At 48.8% G+C, this 23,794-nt stretch overlaps 1 protein-coding gene across 1 annotated transcript in view; it reads right to left on the bottom strand.

The window, feature by feature from the left end:
* The window catches only part of CFAP77 (cilia and flagella associated protein 77), a 131,753-nt gene that overhangs the window by 47,428 nt on the left and 60,531 nt on the right, over window positions 1-23,794 (bottom strand). Inside the window, exons 2-3 of the mRNA XM_059925916.1 lie at window positions 9,141-9,240; window positions 8,357-8,585 (exon numbers count right to left, since the gene is read on the bottom strand). Of these exons, the coding sequence (XP_059781899.1) occupies window positions 8,357-8,585; window positions 9,141-9,240 (329 nt within the window). The remainder of the gene's footprint in view (window positions 1-8,356; window positions 8,586-9,140; window positions 9,241-23,794) is intronic.

Genomic DNA, 23,794 nt, shown 5'->3' with positions numbered 1-23,794 from the left:
TCCTCATAGCAGGGCCTCAGAGAGTTGAGGACCATCTGCATCTTTTCTCCGCCAGCAGGGAAAAACCTCATTTCTTGCCACATTCTTTGTACACAGTGATCTCCCTCCCCTTGTCCCACCCACCAACCTGATGTCTCCCCTCTGGACACTCTCCTGTTTATGGGCCTTCCCCTGAATCTATGATGGCCCGCATTTTTTAATGATGCTACAAGTGTGACCTGGGTGGCAGAATAGAATAGGTAGGTCACCTCCCTCATCTGGACCTGCTACTACCCTCTGTTAACGTGGCCAAGGAACACATTCAGTCTCTGAGGAAGCATCCCTGCGATGTTGAGTCATAACCTCAATCACAGGGGAGCCCAGGAGAGTCTGCTAAATGACACAGGAACCTCTGGCTTTTCCATCTCATCTCTGGGTCTCAAATCAACTTTCCCTTCCCTTTCAATAATGTCTCAACGCCTTAAAAGGCCCTGGACCACATTTCTCCAACAAATATTTATTGAGTGCCTACTATGTTCCAGGCTCTGATGATATAGCGGTGGACAAAACTGACGTTGTCCGTGCCCTCCAGGACCTGCGTGTCCAGTGAAGAAGCAGAGAACTATTTAACTACAGTTGCAGTCAGCGCTGGGGAGCAGATCGGCGGGGCTGGGCGTCTGGTTGCCTGGCAGGATGTACCTTGCAGGCCAGCACGCAGGCTCAGGGGTCTTTGCGAGACCCACGTGCTCCCCCTTGTGGTCAGCCCGGTTTCACTCAGCTGAGTTTCAGGCCCGCAATAAACCCGGAATGGGTCTCCCCGTTCAGAAACTGTCTTGGATACCTGGGACAGGTGTCTGGGAAGGGGTTTACTGTTATTTCATAGGAGTGTGGGTGGGTGGCTTGGATTTTGGCCGTCGGCTCCAGGAGAAACAAAATAACCCAGAGTGATTGATGGGCCCATTGTAAATTTGTAAAATAAATCAGCTTGGCAGAGAGATTCAGAAAGCCTGTCAGGCAGCAAACATTTTTTTAACGGCCTGTAAAATTTCCTCCATCCTTCACATTTGTCAACGTCAGGCTGATGATGCATCTGATAGCCGGGCGAGCAGCAGCGGGGAGGGTGGGCTGGCAGTGTTCCCTAGCTTTCTTGTGTTTCTTATTTTTCCGTGGTCTGAACGCCTTCAGTACCAGGATTGGAGGGGGTCTGGACTAGACTAATTGGTGGATGAGTCAAGTGTTCTACCCGAGTTGCTACTGGCTTCATATTCAGACTTCAACGTGGACATTTGCTCATGCATTCATGCAGCGGATATTTACTGAGGCCTCTTTGAGCAAAGGCGCTATGGTCGGCACCAGGGATACTGGGGTTGAGCCGAAGCAGGCCTGGAGCATCCAGTGTAGTGAAAGTTCCGGATGCCCCATCAAAGAGCTTGTTTATCGGGAGGTAGGTGAAGGTGAAGGGAAGCGACATATCAAAAGGGAAGTTCATTGAGCCCTTTTGATGCGTTCAGGTTAAGTTTAAAGCTTTAAGAAAAATCCAGACAGGATGGCCTTCACCATATATGTTGTGTCTCAGCCCCCATCTAGTGCAGGAAAAATTTGGGTAGCATCTCTACCTGTGTCACTTCCATCCTTGTGTTTGTTAGGAAGGCAGCTCAGTGCCAAGGTCACCAACACAGGTGGTTGGGCCAGACTAATCCCCATCCCACTATAGAGCAGCCAGGGGCAAATGACTTCCCCTCTCTGACCCTCTGTCTCTTCTTCTGTAAGATGGGGACGTAAGCGTTGTACTCACTGAGCTGTTCAGTTATTTAAGGAGAGGATGCTTCTGAGGTACTTGGCACAATGTCTGACACGTAATAATAACAATAATAATAGTTGCCGTTATTAGTTCAAAACGGGGTCTACCCATCTTCCATCTGGCCCATGTCAGATACTGACATGCAGGGAGCTGTTTGCTCATTGACTGAATGATGAATCTCCCTACTAGCATCCTTGCCCTGCTTGTGGCATGATGTTCCCAGGCAGCGTGGAGGTAGAGCCCTGGACACCCAGAATCTGCCAGGAGCGCCAGCTACTGCCCAGCTCCCCCGTCCCCCACCATCCCTGTCTCATCATCTTCGACAATGTTGGACCAATTAGGAGCAGTAACAATTAAGATGTGCCGAGGGCATGTGAACATTTGCAAACACTTATTAAAATGCATCAATAATTAAGCGCTTCTTTAATAGTAACATTTCTGGCCCCCAGACATATCTGTTTATGGACCGGGGGTCACAGCACGCTTTGAGATCTGTGTTATGGTCTTACACGTTGCTAATGAGAATTTAAAATTCTTCCCTGACTTGGATTCTGAGATTTGACAGTGAAACGGCAGAGTGAGAAGGTGCCAGCTCTTTCCAGCTACCTGATCCTAGAGGTTCGGTCTTCAAAGCCGGCCAGCTAGCCAGGGTACAAATCCAGGCTCTGCCATCGTGCAGCCTCGGGGAGTGCACGCACCCTCGCTTTCCTGGCCTGTGAAGTGAGCAGAATGGTACCTGCCTCATAGGCTTCATTAGCAATTATATGTGCAAATGCCTGCCACATGTAAGTTCAATTCACAGCAGCTTCTGTTAGTGGTGGGCCCTACCATCATCAGAGGACACAAAAAGAGGCAGCAGGTAGCTGAAGGGTCAGCATGACCAACCTACACCAGCAGTTGCAAACTCAGTGCCTACTGGGACCAGACGGGTCAAGAAAATGAGAGTGGAGACTGGGATAGACAGAAGGGCACACGTGGAATCTGTCCAAAGCGGACGCTGCTCAGCCCCATCCCCTGGTGCCAGGCAGGAGTGCAGACCCAGGTTGCCTGGGCTTCTGACTTTTTAAGAGAATTAGGAAATCTGGGTTTTTATATGAGATCTCCTGATTTTTTTTTTTAAATGTGGCAACTCGTTCAAACTTTTTTTTTTAAAAGGAGAAAGATTTTACTTTTTTTTTTTTAAATTTATTTATTTATTTAATTTATTTTTGGCTGTGTTGGGTCTTCATTTCTGTGCGAGGGCTTTCTCTAGTTGCGGCAAGTGGGGGCCATTCTTCTTCATTGCGGTGCGTGGGCCTCTCACTATCGCGGCCTCTCTTGTTGCGGAGCACAGGCTCCAGACGCGCAGGCTCAGTAATTGTGGCTCACGGGCTTAGTTGCTCCGCGGCATGTGGGATCTTCCCAGACCAGGGCTCGGACCCGTGTCCCCTGCACTGGCAGGCAGATTCTCAACCACTGCGCCACCAGGGAAGCCCCCTCGTTCAAACTTTTGATTTTTTTAATTACTGCCTGGGCCAAACAAACATCTCTGTGGGTTGACTCGGCCTCAGCCCCTACTTGTGACCACATGTCTACACGGGCATCCTTTTCCAGGTAATTGCATAGGTGTCCACTTCCTTTTAGCCAGAGGCTCGTGGATCGAAATGTACCTTTCTGATTTAGTGACAATCTGTAACGAATTGGTGTGGATTGGAAACCAAATCAGCTAACTGGAAAGGAAGTAACTGAATAATCCCAAATTCAGGTTTTGACCCTACCTGGCGTTGAGGGCTTGCGTGGGCAGGCGGATGGAGGCGTGCGCTGCCCCTCACATCTAGCTATTTTGTCCATCGTAAAATATGTAAAGGGGATTTGATGGTGGGGGGCCGGGGGAAGAGCTGTAGCCAGAATGTTCTCTCACACAGCAGTTACAGACCCTCACTCAGCATCCCTAGCTCAGAGTAAGCTTCTCGCGTATTTAGTCTGAAGTGGAACTTTATTTTTTAACATATCTTCTGTAGCTGTGAGTAAATGGTAGTCATTTGTTTCTTGGCTTCTTTAGTTATTGGACCAAATCACCCCAACAAGTCCTCGGGTAGTCAGGTGTAATCGGATTTGGTTTTTAACATGCTTTTAAAGTAAGGAAATAAATACAATCGAGGCTTGTAAAAGGTGATCATTAGAGAATGGGCCTCGGTCCCATAACTTTAAAGTAATAGCCCCATTATGGAGAGGGGGGGGTGATGATTTTTTAACTGTTCCTTGCATTGATGTTGTAAGGTAGAGGGGCTTTGCGGGCAGGTCGGGCATTTCAGTAAAAGCTTTTCCAGCAGCCATTTAACCTCCATTTACGAAGAAATAAAGCGAAATTGATGCTGATTTGGGCCTGCTTTGGGGGATATTTTTGTTCCATAAAAGCCCTTTTGCTTGCAATTTGCTGAGCTGCCCTGTCACATCAGAAAGGGCTGCTGTTGATAAAGATAAAGCTTTATGGCCACAATATTTGCTGCTAACAGCAACCTAATGCAGCATTTTCATTTTTGTGCAATTAATGTTAACGTCTGCTACGAAAATTGTCATTAAATACCATTTTAAAATCCATTCAATTTGCATATGCAAAGCCCATTTACCATCACAGAAGATATAGCCGGCACTTCATCACGTCCTTTCCCTGAAATTGCAGCCACCCAGTTTTATAGCAATTTAAGATTTTATATTGAAAGCTAGATGATAATGGATGTTCTTTCTGAGCCCAGCTGACTTAAGCTTTTCCATTGTATGTAGAATAATGCAGCCCCAGGACCAGAAACTCTGGGGGATCATGCTGTACCTCAGCCCCAAGGAGGCGAGATATGGAAGAAAGAGCATGGGACAGGGAGTCCACCAGCCTAGCTTGAGATCTGGCTTTTGTCTGGTCACAACTAGCTGTGTGACCTTGTGAAAATCTCTTCACCTCTCTGAACTTCTGTTTTCCTGTTTTAAAGAGGGGCTTCAAACCAAGTGATTGTTAATGTGCTATGTGTTCTAATATCTCATATTTTTAAATCTAAGTACACTAGATTAAGAATCCAGGCCAAGCTGTGCTGTGAAAAAGTTGTGTGAACTTGTGGAGGTCAATTAATCTCTCCATGACTCAGCTGGATAAGTAACCCTGCCCACTTCCTGCATAGGTTTTTTTTTTAATTAAAAAAAATCTTTTTAATTTTTTTATTGAAGTATAGTTGATTTACAATGTTGTGTTACTTTCTGGTTCATGGCAAAGTGATTCAGTTGTACATATATACATATGTATATTATTTTTCATATTCTTTTCCACTATGGTTTATTACAGGATATTGAATATAGTTCCCTGTATACAGTAGGACCTTGTTGTTTACCTATTTTATATATAGTAGTTTGTATCTGCTAATCCCAAACTCCTAATTTATCCCTCCCCTATTCCCTTTCCCCTTTGGTAACCATAAGTTTGTTTTCTATGTCTGTGAGTCTGTTTCTGTTTTGTAAATAAGTTCATTTGTATCCCATTATAGATTCCACATGTAAGTGATATCATATGATATTTGTCTTTCTCTGTCTGACTTGCTTCACTAGTATGATCATCTCTAGGTTCATCCATGTCACTGCATTTGCATTATTTCATTCTTTTTGATGGCTGAGTAGTACTGTATTCCTTTGTATACATATACCACATCTTTTTTTTTTTCTGAATTTCTCTCTTATTTTTATTTCTTTTTTTTGAATTTTGTTTTATTTATTTATACATCACGTTCTTATTAGTTATCTATTTTATACATATTAGTGTATATATGTCAATCCCAATCTCCTAATTCATCACACCCCCCCAAACCCCGCTTTCCCCCCTTGGTGTCCATACATTTGTTCTCTACATCTATGTCTCTATTTCTGCCCTGCAAACCAGTTCATCTGTACCATATTTCTAGATTCCACATATATGCATTAATATACGATATTTGTTTTTCTCTCTCTGACTTACTTCACTCTGTATGAGTCTCTAGATCCATCCACATCTCTACAAATGACCCAATTTCGTTCCTTTTTATGGCTGAGTAATATTCCATTGTATATATGTACCACATCTTCTTTATCCATTCATCTGTCCATGGACAATTAGGTTGATTCCATGTCTTGGTTATGGTAGACAGTGCTGCTGTGAACATTGGGCTGCACAGGGTTTTAGTGACAATGAAATGAAATTGACGTAGAGACAGAACATACCCTGAGAATCCCAGAATGCCAGTGACTGCCGTAATATCCTATTTACAGATGAGGAAACAGAAGCCCTGGAGGGAAAGAGAGTTGGGAACAAAGGTGGGACTAAAAGCCCGGGCGACTCCTCCTGGACACCATGCTGTCTTCAAGACACTGGTGACCACTGTGGACCAGTCTAGTGATCACAGAGCAGGGACTCTGTCCTTCTGCACTCCAGGCAGTCCTGGAGAACCTTGCCTTGCCTTGAAAGATCGACTTGGGCATTATTTCAAAGGTGGGAGAAGGACAGTATACAGATGATTGGTTAATCTGGTCCAGAAGTGACTTTCCAATGCGTCTCTAGTGCCACCTTTCAGGTTTTGAGGGCTGATGAACAGCAATGAACAAACAGCATTTCTGGTGAGAGAGACGTGCATAGAGTTTGAGGCCAGGGAGGTGGGAAAGCTTACCAAAGAGAGGATGTTGAGCTGAGCTTTGATGAGCAAGTAGATTTTACCAGGTAGGATGGTGAGAAAGGCAGAGGGAAGAGCATACAAAGGTATGGTGGCATACACTGTGGGAAACACCGTGGCAGTTCCTCAAAAAAATAAACATAGGATTCCCATGCAATCCAGCAATCACCCTTGTGGGTATATACCCAAAAGAATTGAAAGCAGGGACTCAGGCAGATAGTGTACACCCATGTTCATAGCAGCATTATTCACAGTAGCCAAAAAGTGGAAATAATCCAAGTGTCCATCAAGGGATGAATGGATAAACAAAATGTGATATATACACACCATGGACTATTATTCAGCCTTAAAAAGGAAGGGAATTCTGAGGCATACTATCAGTACGACATGGATGTATCTTGAGTACATTATGCTAAGTGAAATAAGCCAGATATAAAAGGACAAATACTGTATAATTCCACTTATATGAGGTCCCCAGAGTAGTCGAATTAATACAGAAAGAAAGTAGAGGGTGGTTACTGAGAGCTGAGGGGGCGCGAAATAGAGGGTTACTGTTTAATGGGTACACGGTTTCAGTTTAGGATGAAGAAAAAGTTCTAGCGATGGATGGTGATGATGGTTGTACAACAATCTGAATGTACTTAATGCCCTTGAACTGTACACCTAAAAATGGTAAATCTTGTGTATATTTAAGCACAGTAAAAAGTGATTAGAAAAAATAAAATAAGAAATAAAGGAAGCCCCACCTCCCCCCAAAAAAGTTGAGTAGCACAGCCAAAGGAAGGCACCCGTCCCAGAATAGTGGGTTGTGGTGGGAAAGGACTGGAGATAGACTGTCAGTGGCCTTGCACGTGGGCAGAGCAGGGCAGTGCCACATAGATGGACCAAGATACAGGCTTAGTCTCAGGTGTCACAGATGGGACTTGGGGCAACTGGAGGTCCCAGGCCATTCACTGCTGGCTGAGAGCACTGCTATTTATTTGTACAAATATCAGTGATTTTTGTAATGCTTGTGTTGTGACATAATATGGGTTGGGAAGCCCTGTTGTACTGGACATTTGCTGTTTTTGCCTGCTATTGTGTTCTGTTCTCCTCCTTCTGGATCAGAACCCCTATTTCTGCATCTTTTCCACCATCAGCCCCTGTAGATCGTGGGGACTGCTTCCAACCACGCCCCCTTCAAGGAGGGGCAAGGGATCAGGCCTGGCCAATCAGAGCACCAGAATCCCCCGGCCTCAGTAATTGGTGCAGAGGCAAAAGTGTGACCCAGGCCTGGCCAATCAGTGTATGTCACAATTTCTACTCACCCCTGTGGTTGGTTCAGGGATAAGCATGATACTGAAGTTGGACCAAAGAATCTTAATCTCAAGGCTTTTGTAGTTCCTACACCACTCCCACTGGGGTCACTAAAAGAATAGGACGTAAGAATGGAACTGATTCTGGCCATTTTGCCACATGAGGAAGAAGCCTGTTGGAGAATGGAGACAAAACTGGGAAGCACAGCCAAGTCATGGAGAGACATACCCAATGCTGGTGACATTGCCTGATTGCCTAGATCCAGCTATGCCTGAAGCTCTACCTTTTCAATCATGTGAGCCAATAAATTCCCCTTAAAAAAAATCAAAGTCGTTTGAGTTGAGACTTGATTACATGCAACCACATTCTACTTTTATAAAATGTCATGCATTCCAGAGTTGGGACATGGGTCACATGTCTGCCTGTGAACCAATCATTTTGGCCGTGGCTTGTGAGATATGCTGATTGGCCAGGCCTGGATCACTCGCCCCTCCCTGGAGTCCAGAGTCATGCTCCTCCCACATTGTTCCCTAATTCAGTCGCCACTGAGCACCCCCCTCACCATCACGGGTGCCAGGCGTCTGGCACGGGTGCCAGCCTTGGGTGCCAGCCATCTTACCGTGCCCGGATCCCGAACGTCATATTTGGAGGGAGAGAGGGCGGTTCCTTCTTGAGGCGCCGGTCATCCTGGTCACTGATGCGGATGTCATTGAGCTGACGGTAATGGAAATTCTCCCGAGCAGTTACCAGGCCAGCTTTTACTGCCCCACGGTTCATGGCGATGTAATCCCGGCTCAGCTCATGGGGGCAGGTAGGCTGCTGTTTAAATACATTCCAGTGTCCAATGGCTGAGGGCAGGGAGAGACAGAGCCATGGCATGGAGATCAGTCTGAGAAGTAAAGCAATCTGTGGTATCTGACGGAGAAGAAATTGGGGCACGAATACCTTCTCATTAACCTGCAGTCCGTTGGGTGACAGCCCTGCTTGGCCCCCTGAAAGGGTGGGGTCAGGATTCCCAGAGATTCTAGACGGTGCCTGAGCATCCTTCATGGAGCTGGGTTTGCCTGGCCTTGACCTCGTTTGGGAGATCAGAGGGTTGGTCACGAGCCTGTCTATGCTTGCAGCTCAAAAGGTGCAGAGCACAGACAGTCTTGCCTGGGGACAAGCTTTGCCTGGGGACAGTCTTGCCTGGGGACAGTCTTGCCCCACACTGTCTGGGGCCCTTGCTATTTCCCTGACACCTTAGACCTGGACCCTTCGTGGTCCTGTCCTTCTCGGCTAAGCCCAAACTGTGGTTTCCGCCAGAATCATGCTGCACGGCAGGCCCCTTGACTCTTTTCCTGGAGGAAGTAGCCTAGGTAGAGAGTTCAAGTCCCTTTGGGCTCCAAAGGAAGCTTGCTCACCTTCAGGGACCCCTCCATCCTGCCCCCGGATGTAGAGTCCATAATTAAAATTAATTCCAGGCAGACTGCAGCTTCTTTCCCGGGGCTTCCCAAGTTCAGCCTGTTGGGGGAAGGACAGAGAGCAAAGGTGAGGAGCGGAACCTCAGACCAACGGTATTATACTAAATTCAGTGGCAGGGAGTCATCGGGTGCTTGCTTTACCCCAGGCCCTGTGGGCGACCTCAGGGCTACTAGGGTGTGGAAGCCCTCCCTGAGATAAGCGCTAACTGCTGTTGGGCGTTGAGACACATCTTGGGGAAGCCTGCCTGCTGTATTCCTGCTCAGGGACATGTGAGGCGAGCAGAGTCAGGAGGACCCTCGTGTTGGGGGGGGGGGGCGGTCGGGACCGAGGCCTTGAGGGAGGACGTGCATTTGTGCGGCGGGAGAGAGGGGCGGCACAGTCCCCGCACTGAGCAGTTGTATTTGGGGTCCAGCCCACATCTGGCAACCTAGAGCTGGAAATGATGTATCTTGCAGATGGACGGAAAGACCCGGTTCACGGAGACTCACCTGGGGCCACCCTTGAGTGAGGGGGCATCTTTCCTCCCTAACCCTTCATTCCTACTGGGGACGGCTCAAATCATCGTCACTGGAGCTGCCTCCTTGGATGTCACCTGAGGGTGGGGATACGGTGACAAGGCCCACTGTCACCCTCCTGGCGGCTGGACCGCCATTCTCAGTCTTTGGGTCTCTGGTCAACTCCTTAACCCTCCAGAAGGGGTTTGTAGGGATGAAATTGCTTTATTATCAACCACATCATTTCCCCCATTGCACAGGTGGGGAAGCTGAGACCCAGAGTGGCGGGGTCACGATCCACGGCTCCTAAAGGATGGGGCTGGATGCACTTGTGTTTGGCTTCGGGGTGAAGCACTTAGGCATGATGCTGCACTGCCTCTCTTTAGACTAGCAGCTCCCTGAGCTCAGAGGTCCTGTCCTGTACGGTGCTTAGATCGTTGCTCTCCATCAATGGACACCTGCAGAGGTCTGTGTTCCAGACAGCACTGGGTTCTTCACATGCCTCTCTTACTTAGTCCTCACAGCTGCCCTGTGAGGCAGCCCACCACTGTCCCCATGTCTCAGATGCGGAAGCTGAGGCACAGAGAAGTCAAGACAGGTTGCACGAGGCCACACGGGAAGAAGTGGCAGAGCTGAGATTTGAACCCAGGCTGTGTCTCCAGCCCACATTCAAATCCACCTGCTAAAGAGATACCAACCAGGTGTGTGACACTCCCGGTGCCATCAGGCCCCAGGGACCATGGACCTTACTGAGCTGGGTGGATGCAGCTGCTCCTCCCACCCCCACGGGCCCCAGGCAGTGGGCTCCCAGTTGCAGGGTGTTACATCTCCCAGGACATCCCTGGCTCTGGCCTCACCAAAGCCTGTCCAGATAGTCTGGTGGCTCCGGGCTCACCCTTTCTCCTTTCCCCATCAACCTCTCTCCCCTTTTCTCTGGCTCCCGGAGACCTGGGCGCATAGAGGTGGATGATGTGGGACCACCCATAATGGCTCATCACTGTCTCGGAAGAAACCCCTCCCTTGGGCTGGCAGTCTGGGCCCTGCACCCTCCAACCCCATCCACCTCTGCAGTTTTGCCTTCCTGGATACTCCACGTGGTCCTGAGATTTAGGCACAATAGACCACTCCCCACCCCTGAAGGGTCTGCCAGAGTCCCAGCCTCTTTTGCTCCTGGCCTGCCCTCCCCTTTCTGGTTCTTATTCTTCAAGCTCTCTGGACCCCTCGGGCTCACTGTGGCCTCTCCCTCATCTGGGTCTGGTAACACTTACTATCCATTCTATTCATTTGGGGCTTAGAACTGAAATGACCTTCTCAGTTTCCAGGAATGCACATGCCGGGCCAGCCTGCCTGGAATATAATATCCTACACAACCTTCTATTGGCTTCTATTGACTTCTTTTTCCTGGTGGCACATAACAGGTGTTCTATAAATGCCTGAGATTAAAAACCACTTCCTTTGGGAAGCCCTCCGGCGTTGCCCTCAGTGCAGACAAACTTCCTTGTCTATGGCACCATGGGGCCCTGAGCTCCACCTTTAGGGCACTTCAAAATTACGCGGTAGAACCTGCTTCAGCATGGACTGGCCATTACAAAATGGTGCTCAGTGAAGAAGCCAGTCACAAAGGACCACATGTTGTATGATTTCATTTACAAGAAATGTCCTGAACAGGCAAATCCATAGAAACAGAAAGTGGATTAGTGGTTGCCCATGGCTGAGATGGAGAGGGGAATGGAATGATTGAGGGGAGATGGTTAAGGGGTATAAGGCTTCTTTGGGGGATAATGAAAATGTTCTAAAATTGATTGTGGTGCTGGTTGCACAATCCTGTGTATATGCTGAAAGCCATTGGATCATATACTTTAAATGGGTGAATTGTATAGTATGTGAGTTATATCTCAGTAAAGCCATTAAAGATTACAAAGTAGTGTAATTAAGTCATTAATTGTGTGATGATCAGTTTAATGTCTGTCTCCCTCGGTAGACTGTCTGCTAAGTCTTTCTTTCCTTCTGCATTTCTTCCTTCCTTTCTTCTTCTTCCTTCCTTCCTTTTTCCCTTCCTTCCTTTCCTTCCTCTCTTTCTTTCTTTCTTTCTCCCTTCCTTCCTTTTTCCCTTCCTTGCTTCCTTCCTTCCTTTTAAGGTTAATTATTTTTAAAATAGACTTTATTTTTAGAGCAATGTAAAGTTCACTGCAAAATTGAGCAGAAAGTACAGAGATTCCCCACATGCCACGTAGTTTTTATTCTCACCCCTCTTTTTCAAAGAGATCAGCAGAGAACAGATGCTAGTAAAGAGGGGCTGAGTGAGTGAATGAATGAATCAACTGCCTCCTTGGAGACTCTGGCAGTTCTTTCCTACACACTGCCTCATCCTTTTTCTCCCTCTTCCTTCTCATCTCAAATCCCAGGCCTCTACCTCCCTCGAGAGCTGAGAGTTCTGAGTTTCAGGTGGGGGCCCTGGCTGGGTGGTTTGTTTGGATTTCCTTCCGTGTGATTCACTCTGAGCTGCAGAGAAAGCCCTGGCTCCTCATTTGTTTATGAAAATGATCTGGCCTCTCCGGTGAGGTGACGGCAAGGGAAGTTAATTAAAATGTGACTTCTCCGGGAGAGGCCCCGCCTCCCTCTGGCAGGTGCAGGTGGGCAGAAGTCCAGCTGGCAGAGGAACGACAGACAGACGCAGAGGCTGCCACTGGGCGGGGCCTGGCGGTGAAGGAGGCACGGAAGCAGGCGGGTGCCTCAATCTCCACGCTTTTTAGTGAGGGTTGCCTAGGAATCAACGACGGCCAGAAATACTGAAGCCTTGGGCTGCAATGGTCATCCCAGTGGGAAAGTCGCTCATTCGTTTGCTGCACAAATATTTATTTTGTGTCTCCTCTGCACCAAGCTCTGTGCCAGGAGTTCTAAGGTGAACAAAGCAGACACATACTGCCCCCTGCCCTTATGAAATTCCTTATCTTGCTAAAAGGACAAACTGAACAAGTAATGACAACCAAGGCCACCAGAGAGTTTGATAGGGGAGCACAGACTGCCTCTAGCTCTAAAAATGTGTGAGTCTATAGAGTGAGAGAAGGTATTTGCAATACATATATCTGACAAAGGGCTGTTATTCATCATATATAAAGAGCTGCTACAAATCAATAAGAAAAAGGCAGACGATCCTATAGAAAGACGAGCAAAAGACTTGAATAGGCACTTTATTAAGGGGATGTCCAAGTGGCCAGGACCTATATGTCAAGGTGCTCAACCTCTGAGAAGTGCAAAATAAAAAACTCGGTGATATTGGTAAAGACATGAACCAGAACACTCATGCTCTTGGTGGGGATGTAAATTGGTACAACCACTGCGGAAAACTGTTTGGCAGTATCTATGAAAGCTAAACATACACTTACTGATAACCCAGCAATTCCCTCCTGGACACCCAACAGAAATGAGTGCCCAAGTCCACTCAAAGAGATGTCTGAGAATGCTCGTAGCAGCTCAGTTTGTGATAGCCAAGCACCGGAAACTACCCAAATGGCCATCCCAGGTGGATAAAAAAAAAAAAATGGTGACATGTTCATTCAATAGAACACTCTATAGCAGTGGTTCTCAACTGGGGGCAATTGTGCCCCCACCCCCTGAGGACATTTGCCCGCGTCTGGAGACGTTTTTGGTTGTCACAGCTAGGAGGCAGTACTACCCGCCCTCCAGTGGGTGGGGGCCAGGGATGCTGTGAAACATCCCACAGTGCGCAAGACAGGCCCCACTGCCAACAACAAAGAGTCATCTGGCCCCAAATGCCAATAGGTTAGGAACTGCTCGATGGCACCGGGAACGAGAGAACAGCTCTACACAACCACCTGGGCGGGTCTCACACAAACGTGGGACAGAAGGAGCTGGACACACAAGGCAGGCACTGCTCCATGCAAATGAAGTTCAAACACAGCATGACTAACGTCTGGTTTCAGAAGTCGGGAGGGTGGGTGCCATGGGGGTGGGGATGGTGGCTGCAAGCAGCACAAGGAGTCTTCGGGGGCACTGGTCCTGTTTCCCGACCTGATGTGGGTGCCCCTCACACCCCGCGGTCCTGCCCCCACCGCCCTCCCTCAGAGCGCATCCGTCTGCAAGGTGGCCACATGTCGCAAGAGCGGTGGGGTCCTGATATTACCGTCATGCTTGAAATTCCACCCTTGGCAGTTTGATCCTTTAGGTTCTGGCCGTGTGTCTCAGAGTCCCTGCGTTAACATGTGAACGCCCTGGAGGAGCAGTGTATTCACCCATTACCAGCTCAGCTGCCCAACGAGATGCGCCTACTGGCCCCGCCCTGGTGCCACCACCACCGACCACGGCAACACCGTAATCATGGCGACCGTGGGCCAGGCTCCACGGGGGCGCTTCACTGCCCCCCAGGGTACCACTAACGCGTAAAGCAGCCCTGGAAACTACACGGGTTTTCGGGGGGGAAAGGGAGGTCCAGACAGCTGTAGGGGCTTGTTTGCCCAGAGCCTCCCAGCTAATGAGTGGCCAAGGGTGGATTTGAACCCACATCTGACTCCACGCAATTTTTGCCGCCTCTTGGCACTTAGCAGCAACTGCCCGGGACTCTCCATTGTTTTGTCCTGTGCACGGACCTTAGCTCTGCAGACTGGATTTTGCTCACGCAGAACAGGTGCATCTGACTTGTTTGCACGGCACCCTCCACACACACAGAGGACATAAGTAGCCTTCTGTCCAGGAGAGCCCCAGCTACAGGCTGCCGTTTGATGTATAGACTGTGCGTTATGGGAAGAGCCGTCATTTCAGTGACCTGGACACGGGACAGCTGAGTCATGCCTGGGCCAGGGCTGGAAAAGAGAGAAGATCCAGATCTTGGATTGGCATTTTGGGGAGAGCGCCAACCTGAAGAAGATTCCAGTGGGACAGCCAGTGAGAACAGGAGTGCCGAGGGTTCTCCAAGGGGCTCCCTGGAAGCAGCAAAGAGGACCCAGCCAGAGGTGGGCGGGCCCGGCACCGACCCTGGGCTTCCCTCCCCAGCTTGTCCAGAGGGGCTTTCTAGAAGCCTACAGAGAATAGCTGCCTGACAGAGGAAACTACAGGTCTCTGGGCACCTCAGGGGACCAGCTAAGGACTGATAAACAGCTGCTCAGAGGAGCTCCTGACCCTGAACTTCTAGATGCAGGCAAACTGGTCGTGAAACTGATGAGATGTGACCACAAATCTCAGCTTTGATTGGCCACCCGAGTCCCCCAGGCAGCCTGCCCCTCCAGCCCAGAAGAGGATGAGAGATGGCTCTCAGCTGGAATGTCCAAAGGTCCTGGGGCAGATGGCACAGTTGCGGGGCCATGTGAAGGCTGAGAGCGCCCTCCCTGCCCAGGGATCCCTGGGAACCACCTTGTTCTCTTTACTACAGAAGTAAAGAAAGAAATGAGGAAGAGAGTGAACATTGATTGGGCACCTCCTACGTGCAAGGCTCATGTTATGTCCCGTGACCTCATTTAGCAAACACTTTTATTGAGCACTTACTGTGTCCTGAGAGCTTTTCGTGCTTCATCCTGAACTCTGCCAACCTCACTGGGAGGTTGTTTTCCCATTTGACGGTTGGGAAAACTGAAACTTAAAGAGGTCCACACTTGCCCAAAGGCACCCAGGTAGTAAATGGAAGAGCTGGCGTTAAACCCAGCCCTCTGACATCATAACTCTGTGCTCACCTACAGTGGCCCCTCACAACATCTCTATAACGGAGGCCACGTGGTCACCACGAGACAGATGGGGAAATTGAGTCTCAGAAAGGGATGGGATGGTGGATCCCTTTCAGCCCCCAAATGCAAGCCCTCCCGGTATTTCTCGTTTCTTATGGCTGAATTCTAAGACATCTCGTGCACGATCCTCAAGGTCTTTTCAGAGGCATACCTTAGCTTTGCACAAAGGGGAATTGTGAAATATTGGAAGCTATTCAAATCTGGCCTACTAGCTGGAATCCCTTGTTGTTGAGGTGTTAGAATCAAGAGGCCAATGCAGGAGAAAGACCCCAGCTCTGAGTCTGGCCACTCCGCCCTTCTCAGCTGCTTTCAGACTGTGCCTTTTTCTGAGTTTCCTCTGTCACAAAGTGGCTTGGCTAGAATACAGCTCTGGGTGACAGCTGTCCCCATCAGCAGACAGCTTCATTAAACCTCATTAAGATGTCATCCCTCGCTGCCTTATTTCCCATCTCTCAGCTCTAATTAAAACCATCTCGCTCCCTGTCCCAGGGGGTCCTGGGATTCTCTGGGCTCCTTCTGCACGGCAGCTCCCTCCGCTCCCCGACATCAAGGACCAAGCCTTGGAAACCTGCAATGGGAACTGGGCCGGGCAGGCAGCCCCTGGCCCGGAAGTCCTCTTGGAGCAGCCCGTCACCAGCATCAGGACCGCTGGGGCTTTCCACAGGCAAGTACCAGTGGCGTTTCCCACAGGCTACTAAAGTCACCTGAGACCCAGGAAGGAGGACCCCTATCCCCAGAGCTGTGCCAGAGCCCATTTTCCTGGGACAACTTCAAAACAAGTGACCCAAACTTGCAACTCCAATCTAATGATTTCCCACCTCATATACTTTTAAAAAGTCTTAACTTGCCCCCATTTCCCACCAAAGAGGTGAAAATGGGTGAAATTAACTGGCTTCGTTTCTTGGACGGTCTGAACTGGATCTCACTCCGGACAAACGAGCTGGTGGTCATTTCCAAGATGGGTTTTAGATCTGTCTGGGAGCTTGATGCCTGGGTTCTAGACCAATCTTAGGTGTTCATGTATGAGGACTAAGCCCCCTAAAGGCACCACTCCCACCTCCCGGCAGCCACAGAACAGTGTAGCTCATTAACACTCTCGTCCAGAGTCTAAACTAAATGTATGTTTGCTCGACAGTTGAGAAGTCTCCACTCACTTTCCCACATCCTATTAAAGCGTAGTTCCATGAAATCCCACAGTTATTGCCTGGTAGTTATTAAATAAATATCTGTATACGGCTCTGCCCACACACGCACATGCACACATGTCCCATCTCGCTCATGGAGGGGGAGTTCATTATTATAAAACAACTTAAGATCCTCGAATGAAAAGCACAATATAAATGCAAATTGTGATCATGATTAGCATAGAGGATATTTATTTATTTATTTCCATAATGAGAACGTCAGATAAACAATCATGTGAAATAAGGTGCATTATGCATCAAAGGACTCCGGTGTCGTCTCAGAAGCCGGATTCTTTGAATGATGTGCATTGTGTGAGTGGCAGTTGAACATCGCATAATGATACTGAAAAACCACACACCAGAAGACCACATCCATATATGATCAAAGGCATATAAAATAACGTTAAGTGAAAAAAAATCAGCAGGATTCAAAAATTTATATACACTATTGTTACAACATGTAGAAAAAATTCATTGAAAAAATACTGGAAGGAAACATAACAACGTAAGTGATTGTGTGAGGATATGTCCTTAGAGGTGCAGCCTTTGGGCAGGGGCAGGGTGCGGGGGCGGGGTGGGGGGTGGGGGTGATGGGTACTGAGATTTTACTTTTATAATTAAAAAGTCAAAAGGCAGAGTTAAAGCCAAAATTTCTATTTTCTATACTCCTGCCAAGGGTCAAAGTTAAGGTTCTTCTCCTATGTCATCAAGTTTATAATGGGGGCTGAGCTGGCCACCGCTGGGTCGGGGAGGAAAGGGAGGGGAGGGGAGAGCCGCAGGTCCAGCAGGAGGATACCGGAAACCAGCAGGTTAATGTCACAGAGCTGAGACCTCGCTCTGCCACTTCCTGTGTGACCTTGGGCAAGTCACGTGAATTGTCTGGTCCCCTTTCCTCACCTGTAAAATCTCCCCAGGCTGAGGATTGGAGCCCAATATCCAGTGGCCTCTGTTACTGCTGTCATTGTTGCTATTACTAGAGCAGTTCACCAGCTCAGGACAAGGGGAGCCCCAGGCAGTGCGGACACCTCTCCAGGCCCCACTGCGCCTGCCCGGCCACCCCACTCGGCCGGCCCCTGCCTGGTTCCCACGACCCAGGGCTGCCTGTGTTTTGCCACCTGCCTGGCTTTTCCGTCCTCCCCGGGGCAGCCCTGGCTCCCTCGGTGCTGCCGGAACCGTTACTGCAGCTGATGCATGGCCCTTGCCGCGTGAGGCAGTCACGGTGACAGGGCCCCGGCGTTCCCTCCCCTCCCCCTCGACAGCTTGAAACCAGCTCCTTCATTTGCATTTACATGATCTCGCTGTGCAGCTTATGAGATCGAGAGATTTATTTGCTACTTAGCTTGATGTTTGATTACACTCCGAGAAGGCAGCAAGCAGCAAAGCGCACGGATGCCTCGCTCTGAGCCCGCGGCCTCGGGGGGCCAGTAACTCAACAGCAGGTTTAGGTGGATGAGGGGAAACGCACAGCCTTTCGAAAAAGGCAAACATGAGAGGTTGGAAGGAACAAACACCGTGATTTGGATTTTTTTTTTTTTTTTAAAGCAATGAAAAGTGGCTAGGGACCACCTGATTATGAACAGACCCAAGCCACTCTCAAGAGGTAGCTCATTGTCCTGGGAACTGAACTCCCAGAAACTTCCTCCTGGGTAACGTCAGAAGCCCCTAAAAGAGACGGTACCTCCACGGTTGGGAGGTGGTGAGGATGGACTCCTTCTTACAAGCAGGGCTCTCGAATTGGAACGTCAGGATCAACATGGGCTCTGTCAATTACACCTACGTGGTCTTGAAACAGTCACTCAACCTATCTGCGCCCCAAGTTCCCGATCTGTAAAATGGGGGAAACAGCATGCCACCTTAGGTCTGTGGCTGAGAGGAGTAAACAAGATGATCTCGGCACCACAGTGGATGCGGAGAGGGTGCTCGGTAAATGGAGCTGTTATGGGCAAGACTGGCCATTTTCTGAACACACAAGGGATAAAGCTAAACGCCCTGATGGAGAGAAGTCACCGGGGTAATGCTTTGCTAAGTGTCACTCGCCTGTTTTGTGGGTTATCCACTGCATGGGGTTTAATCCCAGCCCCCAGCCCCCAGCTCTGGGAACACACAGCTGGGGCATGCTTAAAGAAGGTAGACTCAGTTTCCTAACAGTCTGAGCTGGGCATAATTAGCAGCATTATTGGCTAGTTGCAGATTGGCTGCTGCCTGCCTACGGCCCATCCCATTCCAGCTCCAAACAGAAATCATTTGGCAGCTTACTGGGACTTTACAGTTTGATGCGTAAAAACACAAGTTTGGGGCCAAATGCCCAGGTTGGAATTCTGGCTTCTCAACTCTCTGTGGCCTTGAACAAGTTGCTGAACCTCTGAGCCCCAGTTTCCTCACCTATAAAATAGGTATAATGGGGGTACCCAGCTCGGAGGGTTGTTGGAGCATTTCGTGATGCAGGGGGAGTTCTCAGCAGAGGGCCTGGAAAGTTCTCAATAAGAAACCGTCATACTAGCCAGTGGATGTCATTAGCCTGTCCACTGGGTGGAATTATCAGCAACTCTTGTCTCCATTTGTGTGAACAGAGAACTAGCTATAAAATTGATGGCTCCTCAAAAAATTAAACGTCAAATTACCGTGTGACCCAGAAATTCTGCTCCTAGATATAGCCCCAAAGGAACTGAAAACTGGTGTTCAAACTAACATGTGTACATGCATGTTTACAGCAGCATTATTCACCAGGGCCAAAAGATGGAAAGCACCCAGATGTCCAGCAACTGGTTAATGGAAAAATTGTGGTCTATCCATATACAGTAGAATATTAGTCAGCCGTAAAAAGGAATGAAGTCCTCACACATGCATGAACCTTGAAAACATATGTTAAGGGAGAGAAGCCAGATGACAGAGGCCACATAATGTGTGATTCCATTTACATGAAATGTCCAGAATAGGTAAATCCACAGAGACAGAAAGCAGATAAGTGATTGCCAAGGAATGGGGGGAGGGGAGAATGGCAGTGACTGCTTAGTGGCTGCGGGATTTCCTTTTGGGGTGATGGATCACGTCTTGTAATTAAATAGAGTGGGTGAGTGCACCGCATTGTAAAGGTGCTAAATGCCACCGAATCATACATTGAAAAAGTGGTTAATAGTTAAGTTTATGTAAATTTTGCCTCAATAAAAAGAAAAATTAATACGTCCACAGGAAAGGTATGCCATGCCTCCCATCTGGGCAATTTAGGAAACTCCTGTCTCTCTCTCTTCGGGATGGAAGAGGAAAGAAATGCAAATGAAGTGGCTGCTGTCTCGCTGTGGGACAACGTGGTTGGAAGACATTGCTCAGCTTCAAGGAGGTGAGACTGGCGGAGGTGGATTCGGGGGCTGGGGGACCATTTCCCACCCAGATCATGTTGCTCTGATGGTCCCTATGGCAGAAGCTGGCGCAGGCATGTCTTTTAGAGGCGTCTTAGAGCTTCACGAATATTTGTTTGAAACCCGAGGACCAGTGAAGCCGGATGGACTCCGTTTCACATTCTGTCCCTCCTCTGTGTGGTGTGGCCTCGCTTCTGGAAGGCTGCTGTTGGGGGAAGGGGGAGAAGGAGCTCTGGACTGCGGGTCCAGAGACCTGGATGCTTGTGCCTGGCTCCTTCTCTCCCCCCCAGGCCCTGCCTTGCCCGTCCCCGGGACCGTGGAGGAGATCAGAGTGGAGCTCGGGGAACCTCAGGTGGATGCAAAGGAGAGCCTCTCGGAACACAAAGCCCACATCCTGAGTCAGCCAGACGGTCGCTGGGGGACACCCTTTATTTATGGGGGTCTCCATGTCAGACTTCTTTGGAAGAAAGGGTTCTTCAATTTTAAGAAAACTATGAGATCACTCAAGTAGGCCGTCTCAGAGGTCCTCGCCGCTTCCACCTGGTGTAGACAGATGGGAACGGAATCCAGGCTCTGATCCTTCCTCACCTCTCTGAGTCTCAGTTCCTCATCATTCGTGAAACGGGGATAACCACCCCCACCCCAGGGTGTAATGACAAGATTTAGAAGAGATGACCGAGGTGAGGTGCCGGGCACGCAGCAGGTGCCCACCAGCTGGGAAGGGCTCCTCCTTTGCCCTCCTTCTCCCGTGTGCCAGTAGTTTAGTAAAGGAAGAAACGCTGTTAAGTCCACTTTGATGTGGCACCAACAAGGGAAGGGGTACGTTTCCAGACCGTGGAGAAGGAATAGAATAAGAGGTCCCCTCTACCGAGGTAGGGCTGACGGCATAAGAAATAAATGGCGTATTCATTTGGTCATTTGGTCTGTTCAGCTGCCAAGGCTCAAAGCCAGTGGGCCATAGAGCAATCAGATTTAAGAAAGAGGCTCCCTACCAAAAAGAAAAAAAAAAAAAAGAAAGAAAGAAAAAGAAAAAGAAAAAGAAAAATCAGGGAATGATCTATGTACTTTTCAAAACTTAAAACAGAAATCAAAGGAAAATGGAACTGTTTTAAGTTTTGACAGCTGCAGGGTTCATTCTGTTTGGTTACTCTATTTATGTTTTCATTTTCTTTATAGATTCATTGAAAATCGCATCATGTAATAGGGAAGAAAAATGTTCAGTGTTTTTTCACCCCGATAAACCCTTGTTCCTTCCCGAGAACAGATGAAAACGCCAGCTCTAGTGACTTTTGTTTTGATGTATATTTCATAATATCTCATTGATTGTAAGTTTTATTTCCATGTCAATAAAAAACTGGTATTGTAATAAGTGAGAAGGAGTTTAACACAAAGTGGCAGCTGACCTGTTAGCACAGCAGATCGCAGGAGGGGAGGAAGGGGCTCTAAAATGAAGCCGGTTGATAAGGACGGCTGTGGATTCCAGCACAAAGCTGGGCAGCTGGAGAGCAGGGTCCTACCTCTCTCCTGTCTCTGCAGCCTCGGGGTTGTGTCCTGGTGGGTTCTGGGTTGCCGTTTTATAGGACAGTGAGGCCGGGCCTTAAGCAATGCTTCTTTTATATGGCAGAGGTGGCGGCAGCCAAGTACGCGGCATAGTACGCTGTGATTGGTACCTTGGAGCTTTCAGAGATGGATGATAGTCTAGCTGCGGAGGGAGGAAAAAGACGCGACCATGGGAGGCATTAACCACGAGCTTTGTTGGTGGCACTTGGACGGAGTGTAAGAGGGAAGAGGGCTTGTGAGACTGTCCAGGGGCTTATGGGCGAGGGGGCCACCATCCAGAAGGGGAGGAGGGCAGGGGAACTCTGGGGGAGGGGGGGACCAGAGAGGGGCTCAGGCGTCCAGGTGATGTTGCCCAGAGCAAGCCAGAGAGTCTCTGCGTCTGAGATCTCAAAGGTCAGCAGTGGCCTGAGGGTCTTACGACCACGAGGCTGTATCTTATCGATGGCCAGATGCCAGTGTAATATTAAGGGGCATGCAAAATGGGCTAAAAATCTGCTTGTTTGGGCTAAACTCTCTGGGAAGTTGAGCTACGAGGGCAAAAAGTGGAAAAGGCCAGCCTGGTCTGCTCTGAGCCCACAGGAAGGTAGGAGTTTCTGGATTCAGTGGGAGCAGCAGAACCGGCAGTTTCCTGCTTTGTGACTATGACAGGTGGGCAGCAACCAGGAGGGTTGGGAGATGGGAGGCTAAAGGGGAGGACCAATCCAGGAGGGCAGCCTGGAGGAGGCTCCCTCTCCCCTTCTCTGGCCTCAGTGTTCCCGTCTGTAAAATGAGGGAGCAGAGCTCGTTGATCTCTGGGCCCCTGCGGCTCTGCCATTCTTTTTCTGGAGCATTTTCTGGATCCACGTCAGTTGGATCCATGTCATCCGAGTGTTTGGTTCAAGGAGGCAGAGCAGCACAGTGGGAAAGCTTTAGGGTCATGGTGGGCCTGGTCTTGGTGTCAGTGTCAACTCTCCCATTTGTTAGCTCATCCGTCAACACCAGCCAATTCACAGGCCTGGTGAGAGGAGAGACCATTCAGTGTCCCACGTGTAATAGGCCTCACGAAATATCTGTGGTAGGATTGGGTGGCAATTATTATTAGAGAGAGTTGATGCTACCTGTGCCACCTCCATCAGCGGCATCTGAGCCTGGTGACCTGCCCACCTGCACTCAACCAGAATGACCAAAGCAAAGCCAACTGTGCTGCCCTGGGATGGAACTCCATCCATGGCTTCTCAGGCACAACCCACCAGCCACTTTGAGGCCCCTCCCCGGGTTTGTAGGAAATCCTCTAGATGCTGAGCTGCACCACGTACAATGGATGGAAAGGACTTGCAGAATGGGATGATGAAGACCTTGGATCAGCCAAACCAAGCCCCGTCCTCGAAGGCCCTCCTGTACACCCACCCACCCTTGTCTACATACAACTGAAAACGGGAAATACCAAGGCTCCGTGGTTGGCAGGGGGGAATGAACCATGGGAGAGAAGGTCTGAGCTCCCCCAGACATGTTCAATGCAAAAGACAGCTGAGCAATATTAACTGCTCAGGACGAGGGGCTGTGCTATAAATGATTTAATGGGCGGCTTCTCAGATGGAATAGGGCTGCATAACTTAGGTAAAGATTTTAAATATATGGCGTAATTGCTACATGTGAAGTCTGTTTGTACTTAGCTTTTAGTCTTGGAAATTAACAAGCTCTGTACTGCTCCTCCAATTAATCATTAAAGAATTAAGAGTGAGAATACCCACTATTGTAAAAGACTCCAGTGATGATGGTCTTGATCCAACTTATAAAATAGACAGATTTGGTGCAACTGAATAATTTTCCTCTTCTCTGCACAAAATCAGGAATGCTAGCTATACTCAACGGCTGGAGTGAATGCTTACAAACTGGTATAGACTAGCCCATAATTACCAAAAATGGAAAAAGAACAGCATTTTGTAATGAATGACAAGCTGCTGACCGGAAATCTAATTTGGTCTAATTAAGCAGCCTTTTGTGAGGATTTGTCTTTAGATGGAAAGAGGGAGCCAAGGAGATCTAAATGCAAATGAACTCCATCATTTTGGTTTTAAAGGGCTAGACTGAGATGAACGTCTTCACGCCCAGCCCTCTTCTTCATTAGATTATTAGTCCTCTCGTTGTCACCTCGAGCCCGTGCCAGGCCCCACCTGCCTTGGAGGAGCCTCACATTTCTTGTCCCCTGCCTCTCATATCTTTTCAAATAGGACACCTCGCATTGACAGAGCTGTCAGGGAGCTCTTGCTTATTCAGGAGCAAAT

Source organism: Balaenoptera ricei, chromosome 6, assembly GCF_028023285.1.
Source record: "Balaenoptera ricei isolate mBalRic1 chromosome 6, mBalRic1.hap2, whole genome shotgun sequence".
In the NCBI taxonomy this organism is placed as follows: domain Eukaryota; kingdom Metazoa; phylum Chordata; class Mammalia; order Artiodactyla; family Balaenopteridae; genus Balaenoptera; species Balaenoptera ricei.
This window is presented reverse-complemented; position numbering and strand designations above follow the sequence as displayed.